At 47.7% G+C, this 11,459-nt stretch overlaps 1 protein-coding gene across 8 annotated transcripts in view; it reads right to left on the bottom strand.

Moving 5' to 3' along the window:
* Positions 1-2,722: 2,722 nt before the first annotated feature.
* Positions 2,723-11,459, bottom strand: part of AFF3 (ALF transcription elongation factor 3) — a 598,401-nt gene continuing 589,664 nt past the window's right edge. For 7 of the 8 annotated variants that reach the window (XM_051842640.3, XM_089325975.1, XM_089325974.1 and 4 more), the window contains 3 exons: positions 11,175-11,224; positions 10,834-11,057; positions 2,723-6,565 (listed from right to left, as the gene is read on the bottom strand). In XM_051842640.3, the coding sequence (XP_051698600.2) occupies positions 6,444-6,565; positions 10,834-11,057; positions 11,175-11,224 (396 nt within the window). In that variant the 3' untranslated portion in view covers positions 2,723-6,443. The remainder of the gene's footprint in view (positions 6,566-10,833; positions 11,058-11,174; positions 11,225-11,459) is intronic. The other variant, XM_089325977.1, reaches the window with a different exon arrangement.

Here is an 11,459-nt window from a genome sequence, read left to right as displayed (position 1 = left end):
TTGTTTCTGCCCCTTTCCATCTGGGTACTTCCTGATTTCTTAAGGCCAAGGCTGGACAAAATAGCTTCGACTGCACTGCAGGGTATGTGCCAGCCCTGCCCCAGTGCTCTGAGAGTTGTGCCTGCAGCCCAGGAAGCATGCAAAGTGGTGATTACACAGGCAGAGGAGGGACTCCCCCATCATCGGCCCTGGCTGTTCCTGTCACCCTCCTGTGTCACGGGGGCCGGGTGGACCTAGAAATCACTAGGTTCCGCATTGCATATCTGTAAACCCCGGGGGCCTGCGGATAGAATGTATTCTTTTGCTTCTTACAGTAATGCTTCAATTCTTCCCAAAATGTCTGACCCTGTGGACCCTCATATTTGCTTGGCAAGGTGGTCCACGTGTGGAGTCATGGTTCGCACAGGGCCTGTAGGGCAGCTTTCAAGGAACAAGTGCAGCAGGGTGCTGGAAAAAGAGTGTCCCGACACCCAGTTCTTCTGCTGCTCCCCCCAGTATCAGTGAGCTCCCATACTGGAGCCCTCCTCGTGTTCCTAACTGTCCTGCTAAAGAGTTAGGACACCAGACCTGACACACAGAACTTGGAGGTGCAAAACCCCAAGGAGGAAAAAAGGAAGCCAACTCACAGACAGGAGACCATTCTGGGCTCAGCAGAAAGCCCTGGGAACTCCAGGGGATTAATAATCAGCTGCTGGATTACTCAAAGGAAAGTATTGATACTGCTACTTCACCACGTAAAAGGGGTCTCCATGGTAATCACTGAGCGACAAAAGCGTCTGTAACAAAAGAACAGGTTCTAGGCTTAGAGTGACACACATTTCCCCTACGTGGCCGGACTTCAGGCACTCATGCCGTATGAGCAAGGGAAGACAGACTCAAAGGCTGTTCTGTAAAGTCAAACACTCAGAGTTTTTCCTTGCTCATTTGGGAAGAGGTCGTAAGTCCTGGAGAAAATCAAGTTTTGTCTTAATGAAAAACGCAAAAAACCCCACAGAACAAGAAGGAAGCGAGATACCGTAACTACTTTTATAATCCAACGGCATTGCTTGAAAATGCTCCACACTGGTGCCATTTTACATCATGTCTGGATAGAAATATTTCCTGATCAGCGTCTCCCATTTTAAAAATTCCGAGTCCTTGATTTAGCTTTTCAGGCCTCCTCAGGACTTCTTGCTGCTTCAGGACAAATGCTGGTATTTGTGTTGACTTGCAATTAGTGCCTTGAATTCACTCCTCAGATCAATGTCTTGAAAATTGGCTTTAAGAGGTGGATTTTTAAGTAATGCACAGGGATTTAATCCCCTGCTTCCCATTATTGTAAGAGCTGTGAGTCTAAATCCCCTTGCAACTGACCCAAAATTTACCCTCTGCTGCCTCAGAGTGCCAATTAAACAGTGAAAACCCAAACCATGGTCAGATATAATTAGTTTGAGAACAGAGTTTTACCATTTTGCTCATGCCAAGCAAATTAACCCCTCTGATGGCACACACAGAATCATCTGGACAAAGGGAACACCAATTTCAAATCTAAACATGTCTCATGCTATTTGCCAGGATGTTGCAATATTAAAACACCGTGCTCTTTGGGCAGTGTGGGCAAACGAGGAAATAAACTCTGGCTGAAAATGACAGCAATTGAAGTATATACAGTTGGCTTTCCCCCCTCCATATATATATATATATATATATATATATATATATATATATATATATAAAAGTCTTCCAAGACACTAGTTGATCCAGGTTTCATAAAAAAAAATGTGTTACTTCTTAAAAATAATGACTTGGATAAGAATAAGACTTCAGTTGTGCAGCAAAAACCCCTAAGAGAAAGTTCTTGTGTGAAGACTGCTGGGTGTTTTTAACCCACTCTGGAGTATCCAGGTCAGTGGCCCCTGAACAAGCCAAGCCAAGCCAGCCAAGCCAAGCCTGGCCAACTTGTGGGATGAGGTGGTCCCTTTGGTGACCTAAGGCACCTGACCCAAGGCAGGGTTTGGCCACATCCCACATCCCTCTGCTCCACTCATAAGGACTCGACAACTGCCTATGTGGAAACAGACCCTTTGTGCATTTCCTCTGTCCACACTCAGCAGTGTGCAATGGTGTAGCAGGGAAAAGACAAGCTACGTTAGAACCTCAGGATCGGGGCTGGACAAGGTGAAGTCATTTTGCTTTTGTTGTTATTACTGCTTCTGTGGTTTGGGGAGAAGGGGAAGGAACAGAAAGGGAGATAAGGGTGAAAATGAGGTTAACAACCAACAAAAACCCTCCCACAGAGTGGCTACCTCACTCCAAGGCCCTGCCATCTTCATCAGTTTGAATTCCTCTTATTCGACTCAACCAAATGTTCCAAGTGTCACTGGGCCATGTTGGCCTGCGTTGCAGAAGCTTGACAAGTCAGCCAGGGAATTCACTGCGGCATTAAGGAACTGTGAGTGAAAGTGTCCCAAGGGTGGCAGTGAGCAGGTGTTCACACAGCTGTCAGTAGGAAGTTCCCAAAAAGCTTTCAACTGGGCACTCTCTGGGACACCAGAGGCTGTGTGCATGTGTGTATGCATTGAGATATGGGAAAGACAAGCATAAATCGCTGTTGTTAGAGAAATCCCTTCTTTCCCCAAGAAAAATATCAGGCTTATTCATGAGAATCTATGGGTGCTACACTGAAAACATTTGTGAAAACAACAAGGTTACTCCTAAAGGCATGATGAACTAGGAGCCAGAATACGGAGAGGAATGTCTTTTGATTCTCCAGTTTCCTTATAAAAATATACACAAAAATTCATGGACATTTTGTACGTACAACTCGATTTCTCTCATGTACAACATAAATCATTTAATGTAACATTTGCAACCTTAGAAAGGCAGACATATTTAATCCAAGTCCGTTTATAAATCCCAATGTCACATGGATTAAAAACTGCAGATAAATTAAGTCACAATAATATCCTGTACATGCATTAAGGCTGGTGATTGCTAAAGTCTCTTGGGTATCTACAAATAGGAAAGCACACGCAGATTACTGGGTCTGAAGGGTGTCTACATCATTAAAAAAATCTTGCTTTTTTTTTTTTGGTGATACAGATTTCAACAGTAACTCTGGAAAACTGTGAAAAATGTTATTTAAAAATATATATGTATATGCTACTGCACAGTTTCAAAGATGTGATTCATAAATAATGTTGGCTGCACTGATTCATTTTTTCTAAACAATTACTGCACTTCCAAGGTGATGAGAACACGCAGTGACTTATACTCAAGGTTAGGCACTAGTAATATCCGTCAGGCGTACTACAGTTTCATGTTAGCTGTATTGTACATATATATTTTTAAATGTATGCATTTATACAAACTGTGTATGTTACGTATGGGGTGTCAGAAATGTACACATCACTGTTATATAATACACACATCATTGTTGTACATAGCAGGATGAGTTTTAGTGCAGAAAGTCTCATTGCATTGCATTCCACGTGTTCAACCTAGTACACAATTTGTCAACTCTTCAGATTATTTTTTTTCCAGTACATTCCCTCAAGATAGTGGGTCTAAGTGGGTCCATTTGCATTACTTGAAAGTTTCTGGAAATATGCTGTAACCAAACCTCTCTCTCCAGGCATGATTCTGAACATGACTCCCGTCTGCGTGGAGCAGGAATGAATGCCAAGCTGTGGCTGGGGACATATTTGGCCTGCTCTCTTTGAAAGAGAATTTTAACCCGATTACAAAGGATGGCATCCACTCAGGTCATGACAGGAGAAGGTCAGCTGAACGTGTGCTGAGTGTCTGAGGACAGACGGAGTCTTCAAATAGAAAAGAAGTGAGAGCAAACATTGGTTGAATGGCAGGACTCACTGGAAGGAGACACATCCGACCATCAGTCGTGATCGTCCCCGGGGGATGGGGCAACCACAGATGTAGATAATTTACTTTCTACACTTCTGCATTGCTTGACTTTTTACAATGAGCAAAGTACGACATCTAAACCTGGAGCAAAACTAAATAAAAAGAACAGGTGAGCCTTGACCTTCACAAGCAAAAATCAGAAGATGGTTTCTGACCAAAATCATCTATGCCAAACCCAAGAGAAATCCACTGGCCCAGCAAGCTCTACCGATGAGAGGAGACAGTGACAGGCCTGGCACGCTCTGGGCAGCCCCCAACACAACCCCACGACACAAGACATCTGGTTGGGAACCACGGGTCATCAGAGTATTGATAAAGACACTGTGGACACAGCCACCAGGAGACCACCTGCATATCTCAGTGGGGTTTCCTGGATAAATACATCCAGGACCCTTACAACAAAGCCTGCAACTTTACAGATGGGTGGGCAGGATCAGGAGAGCTCCCTGGGGATGTGTGACAGACCCCATCGGTCAGCCCCCTATCTGATGGTTTAAAAGTTTCATCAGAATTCAACAGGAGTATGTAGAATAGTTGCAGTTCTGCCAACAAAACAAAAAACAACCAAAACTATACAACCCAAACTTCTCACTTAAGATTCAAATTTCCCACACAGGAGGGGCTCCTGAAGTCCAAGAACAAAGGGCTGTAAGGGACACCTCAGACGGAAGCAGGTGGGTGGAAACACTTCACCTTTCCCAATGCTTGGAGGCCAAGGCCAAATACCAGCTTCAGGGCTCTTCACTTGTTCATTTCCAATGAATTCCAAATCATCAGAGTGGCTCAATCATTTGTACAGTTTTTAATCAGTGCTCAGAACTAGTGAATTATAGCAATCTTGTTTCCCACCTACAGATCAGGCTGACAAAAACGTTAACGCTGCAAGCAAAGCTGTATCAGTGAAAACACGTATCAGCATCTCGTATACAAATCTCGTGCCATCAGCGCCTTGCCAAGTGGACTGCTCCACGTATAGCATCACCTGTCTCTCTCTCTCAGACCATCCTGGTGTAATTTTGTCAAATAAGAGGCCTTAAGGATATTATTTGTTTTTTTTTTTTTTTCTGAAGTGTGGTAACAAATACCCTTTTTTGGGAAGTTGTTTTAAGAGACTATTTTACATCAAAATACATTTAATAAGACTACATCTCAGGTATGACAAGACATTATCAAAGATAGAAACTTCAGACAAAAAAATGTAAACAAGATGTCAAAAAAGTAAAATGTAAACTTAATTGGAAAAAAAACAACAACAAAAGAACAGAAGGAAGGGCAAGGGGCACACAGACCAGATGCAAGTGATATAAGCGAGGTGCACTGATCGCTGCCACCCCAAACAAAATCGCAATCAATGCAGGAATAACTTCCCGTGTACTAAGCAGCTTGCCAATCAAAGCCGGAGAAGCAGTCCCCAAACCGAAATGCAGGGAAGGCCCGCCGTGACCCAGTCTGCATGAAGAGTGAGAGAGAATCAGACGGTATTGTAACAGCAGACCACCCTCAGCCTGATGAGCAACAGATACAGGCTCCCGGTGATGGGACACTCTAGGTCCACATCCCCATGTGGCCAAGGCAATTTGTAAGACAGCTATTGTAGAAATGAAAGACTTGCAACACTTTGGCTTACGAATGACACATGGCTTTGCAGCCACGGGGCCCCGGAGGCAGGGAGAAGTGCCTGTGGCTGCAGGCTTTACTGTCCCAGGTGCAGGAGACCACACTGTCTTAACCGAGTCGTTGTTTTCATGTTTAATTTTCAGACACCGAGTTTTTATCCAATCCTGGTGTCCTTTTCGTACCGTTTTGGGGGCGGAGTAGGGAAGCCTTGTAGGAGCAGATCCATTTGCTTGTAAAGCAGTTATCCAACGAGGATGTGGCACTGGGGCAGGGTCGGGGGCGGGGTGTAAGGGAAAGGGCAGGGTATTTGGTAACATGCAAACCTGTAAAGGCCTGGCACAAAAATAACCAAATGTTTTCATGTGTCAATCACCCATGGATACAAGCCAGTCAAAAAAAAAAAAAATCGGGAACAGTAAGTATTAATACTGAAAGTAATCAAGAATATAAGAGCTAGGGTCATCTGAAGCAGCAGGCACGCTCTGGGTGTGCGGTATTGCACCTGCTGACCTAACCCGGGAGATTTTGGTTGAACTTTCTAGGAAGTCATGGTTTAGCATTGAAACAGAAAGTGTGTGTGTGTGTGTGACTGCGTGGATGTATGCATGTGTGTGTTTCCTTCCATCAGGAACCTCTGATCACTCTGTCTAGCCCGGAGTCACGGAAACTAGATAGAGTGTGTGTTTTGAAGAGCTGTACCTTCACACACACACACACACGCACACGCGCACACTGAGAGACGGCTTCTTGTACACCCGCACATACAAACACACACGCCCTGGGAAAAACCACTGCTCGATGCTGCGGAAACTGTTCACCACCGCTTGGTAGCTGCTGTGGCTGGGAATTTCAGTAGCACAGTGTCCAGAAACAGTGAGCTGTCCGTGGGGACGAGAGCCCAGCCCCGCTCCAGGGCGAGGGCCCTAGGACAGGTGGGTGCTGTTCCGAAGCCAGTGCAGGCCCTGCTGGGAGTACTGGACCAGGTGCTCCATGCTGCTGTGCAGGGTGACAGGCCCCATGAGCAGATCCAGGTCGTTGAAGAATTCTGGGGACAGAGAGAACTGTTAAGAGTGCCACCCATGCTGCTCTGAGCTCAGGATCCGAGTGACTTAGGAAAAAAAAAAATCCCGTTCAAGTTCTCTGCACAGATCAAGGATTCTGTGTGTCGTCACGTGTCTGCAGCATTCCACTGAACAAAACCAAACCAAAGGGGGCGGGACTCACCCTCCAGCCAAATAATTAACTGAGCGGGATCTGCCATTTGTAATTGAAGTGAATAATGTCAACGTAGCCAAATGGCAAAGAAAATCCCAATTCTCAGACTGCATTCTCCCAGCGCAGTAACATTCCCTGTGCTCAGTGTCAATGCGGCTCTGTCATCCCTTATCCTGCGCTCAGGCGCTGCACACGCTGGGGCCTAACAGTGAGTCCAACTTTGGGGAGGCTCTGGGTTCCTGCGGGCAAATCTCAGCCAGGTGCTGAGCCATCTCTACTGAAGGTGCTGAGTCATCTCTACTGAAAGTCCTGAGTCATCTTTACTGAAGTGGGCCTTCTAGCTTCTGGAATGTTCTCTGTGTTTGCCCTTTCATGAAACAAGGCATCTTGTGGGGGCAGGGCAGGAATGGACCCCAGGTGGGCTCAGCTCAGTGACTGATAAAGACCGACAAGGTCATGTGGCCACTCTGCTGGCACAGGGGGGTCACTGAGTAACAGCAGTCGGAATCTGGGGCACATTGTACAAAGGTGCACACGAACGAGGGCACTTGAAGAAGCGCAAGGAAGGGGCTGCTGTTGTGGCCCAGAGTTAGGCCACAGCCTGTGACGCTGGGTGTGGGTTCGGTCCCAGCTGCTCTGCTTCTGACCCAGCTCCCTGCTAATGCGCCTGGGAAAGTAGCAGAAGATGGCCCAAGTGCTTGAGCCCCTGCCACCCACGTGGGAGACTTGGATGGAGTTCCTGGTCCTTGGCTTTGGCCTGGCCCAGCCTCAGCCATTGCAGCCATTTGGAGAGTGAACCAGCAGATAGAAGATCAATCTCTGTGTCATTTTGCCTTTCAAAGAGATCAATTTTATATAAAAAAAGTTATGGGAAATGGAATTAAGGAGTAAGTATATTTTGGTGCAAATAATTTTTGAAATCCATGCATATTGAGGGGGTCTTCAAAAAGTTCATGGAAACATATATTATGAAAAAACCAGGTCTGATTTCAAATAAACTTCTTCTAATTCTGTTGTCCATGAACTTTCTGAAGTCCCCTCATAAATACAGATGGAGTCCTGCTGGGGGAGGGGAGGGGAGGAGAGGAGAGGAGAGGGGAGGAGAGAGGAGGAGAGGGGAGGAGAGGGGAGGAGAGAGGAGGAGAGGAGAGGGGAGGGGAGGGGAGGGGAGGGGAGGGGAGGTGAGGGTCAGGAAGACTGTTGCAGGTGGCTGGGAAGACAGGCATGGCGGGGATCTGGGAGCGAGGAGGAGGAGAGGTGGAGCTGAGCTTGCCCTGGCACACGGCACTGAGCTCTCTGTAGCGTGGCCTCTCCAGGGGCTCCCAACCTGCATGTGTGTATTTCTATACGTTCGTCCCCTCTGGTTTGCTCCCCTGGCCCTTTCAGGCCCTCGGCCAGGCACTTCTGGAAGCGCTGTTCCACGCCTGCTCCTCTGGCGGGTCTGCTGGCCTCTGACTTCTGTGGCTCTCCCACTGGACTTCCAGGGTGCAGCAATTCTGTCCTGCACAGTGCTACACTCTCGGGCTCCACCTGGGCCAACCATTGCTCACGTGGACATCCTGCTCTTGTTCTCAGAAGCTAACACTCCCATGGGGACACTGGTAGCAATTACTGGCCCCAAAGTGAGCTCGGGTTTAGCCTCCCCCTTGTTGCAGATATGAGAGGAGTAAAGTGGTTAATCTTTCAGGAGTAGAGTTAACAGTGTTGATCAAGATGTTGCCTTACATAATTTATACTTATTGACCCACAACTCCCTCCTAAGAAAATAAGCAGAAATGTGGTGATGACTTCTGTAAGAATATTTATCACAACGCTGTTTGCCACAGTAGGAAAAAACTGGAAGCAGCCTACAGTCCAACAACAGGGACATGGTCCGAGAAATGGCACTTGACTGCTACATAGCCATCATGTTCCGACAGTATTAAAGAACCATGATAAAGGGTAGGTTTAAAATGTTTCAAATTTAATTTTTTTCAGAGAAATTGAGGAGAGAGAGGGAGGGAGGGGAGGCAGAGAGGGAAACAGTGAGAGAGAGAGAGAGAGAGAGAGCACACGAGAGAGAGTGCTCCCTCACCCACTGGTTCACTCCCCAAATGCCCACCATGGTTGGGGCTGCGGTGGGTATGCAGTCAGGAGCCAGACATGTAATCCAGGTCTCCCAGGCAGGTGGAAGGGATGCAATCACTTGAGCCATTCCTGCTACCTCCCAGGATCTGCATCAGCAGGGAGACAGATGAGGGTATATAAACCAGATACTCCATTATGGAACATGGTGGCATCTTAGCTGCTACGCTAAACACCATAAATGGTGTTTTGGAATTAGTGACATGAGAAAGTGTCTGATAAATGCTAATTGAACAGAAGATACACAGTATGATCTTACTCTGGTAAGCATAGCGCACATTTGGGGAAGAAAGACTAAAACTGGTAGAATGTTAACAGGAGTTACTTTTGGTGATAAGATTACTGCTGATTTAAAAACTTTTTTTGCTGTAGCTTTCTATTTGTTTTTAAAGATATATTTATTTATTTGAAAGGAAAAGTTACAGAGAGAGAGAGAGAGAGAGAGGGAGGGAGGGAGAGAGAGAGGGAGGGAGAGAGGGAGGGAATCTTCCACCCACTGGTTCACTCCCCAAATGGTCACAACAGCCAGGGCTGGGCCAGGCTGAAGCAAAGAGCCCAGAGCAATTCTTCCTGGTCTCCCCTGAGGGTACAGAGGCCCAAGCACTTGGGCCATCTTCCGCTGCTTTCCCAGGCACAGTAGCAGGGAGCTGGATGGGAAATGGAGCAGCCAGATCTTGAACCTGCACCCATATGGGCTGCCCACATCGCAGGTGGAGTCTTAGCCTGCTCTGCCACAATGCTGGTGCCTTGGGAGTTTGCACTAGGTCTTGAACTACAAATGTAGCCACAGTAAGTGTCTGTTACTTTTGTAACTAGTAAAAACCAATGTTATTTTGCGAGAGCACATAGGGATGGGTGTGTGGTACATTGGTTAAGATGCCTGCAGGGATGCCCGTGTCCCATACCGGAGAGCCTCTTTTGAGTGCTGGCTCCTCTTCCAATCCCAGCTTCCTACTAACGTGAGCCCTGGGAGGTAACAGGTGATGACTCAAATATTTGGGTTGCTGCCATCCATGTAGGAGATCTGGATGGAGTTCCTAGCTCCTGGCTGTGGCCCGGCACAGGCCTGACTATTGCAGGCATCTAGACAGTGAGCCAGTGCACGGCTGCTCTCTGTCTGTCAAGGACACCCTGCCTTTCAAATAAAATGAAAATAAGAAAAAATAAATATAGCTACATGTAAAACACTCTCTTTTCAATTGTAAGCAGCTGGTGCTTAAAGGCTTTTAACATTCTCATTCATTCATTCAATGTTTCAAGCTCTAACTGTGTTCCAGGGATTGTGCTAGGTTTTTTTTTTTTTTTTTTTTTATTTATTTATTTATTTATTTGAGAGGCAGAGTTACAGAGAGATCTTCCATCCACTGGTTTACTCCCCAAATGGCTGCAATGGCTGGAGCCGGGCCCATTCAAAGCCAGGAGCCAGGAGCTTCTTCAATGTCTCCCACATGTGTGCAGGGGCCCAAGCACTTGGGCCACATCTTCCACTTCTTTCCCAGACCATTAGCAGAGAGCTGGATGGGAAGAGGAGCAGCTGGGACACAAACCTGTGCCTATACGGGATGCCAGTGGCACAGGCAGAGGTTTAGCCACAGCGGCAGCCCCTATGCTAGGTCTTAGGACTACAAAGATGAATAATACAAGTACCTTCAAAAGAGCTTACTGTCCAAAGGGAAAACACATGTGTGTATATCTGTACCTGTTATCTGCACCAATACCCGCACACCTCTATCCACACCTCTAGCTACATCAGTGTCACACCTAAAACTCTGCTGTTGTCTGTAGTCCCTGAGTGAGGGGACAGGTCAGGAAAGGTGTCACCCAGCAGGTGCAGCTCCTGCTCCCTCTCCTTGGATGAACCAAGAAAACTGGAGAGTGGTGATGCCTGTGGGCCAGTCCGTCTCCCCAGCCAGGGAACCTTGCACACCTTCTGCCCCACTCCGCGCCCCCACCCCTCACCAGCGGTGCACCTACCTCTGTTTTCCTTGGCCAAGTTGTCGGCCATCTCCCAGTAGTCGTAGCTGTGCAGAATGCTGTTGGTGATGCTGACGTGGTTGGCCGCCATCTGGTGGATGCGCTGCGGGATGCTGATGATGGTGGTCGGGGACAGGGAGCTGGCGCTCGAGAGGCTGCCCTGAGACCCCACGGAGCTGGTGGGAGAGGGGTTGGGAGACATGGGGGATGGGGTTCCAGTGCTCCTGGAAGGGGAGAGGCAGAGAAACCAGAGTGGAGAGGCCCGGAGCAGGCGCAGTGGGGCAGCCCCTGGGGACAGTGAGAGCACCATGCATGGCCCTGCTCACCAATGGGTTACTTACTTTCCACTGGTGCTCCATGGGGACGGGGCCTGGGCGGCTTTTGATGAATTCTGCAGGAAAATAAAAACAGAGACGGTGAGTGCGGTGAGCTTAGGGGTCAACAGCGGCCAGTCAATGCGCGTGTGGGAGACGTGAGTGTTGAGGACTTCGCAGTCCCCACGCGGATTCAGAGACACTGGATGCGGGGCTCCACCAGGGCAAAGCTCCCTGCTCCTCCTTTCAAAGCAAGTCAGGGCAGCTGCCGGGGGCCCCACAGCGGCTAACGTGAAAGGCTCGGCCCACAGC

This window comes from Oryctolagus cuniculus, chromosome 2 (genome assembly GCF_051225735.1).
Source record: "Oryctolagus cuniculus isolate XC-2025 breed Fujian yellow rabbit chromosome 2, ASM5122573v1, whole genome shotgun sequence".
Classification (NCBI taxonomy): Eukaryota; Metazoa; Chordata; class Mammalia; order Lagomorpha; family Leporidae; genus Oryctolagus; species Oryctolagus cuniculus.
The sequence above is the reverse complement of the archived record's forward strand: the minus strand, read 5'-3'. Positions and strand labels throughout refer to the sequence as shown.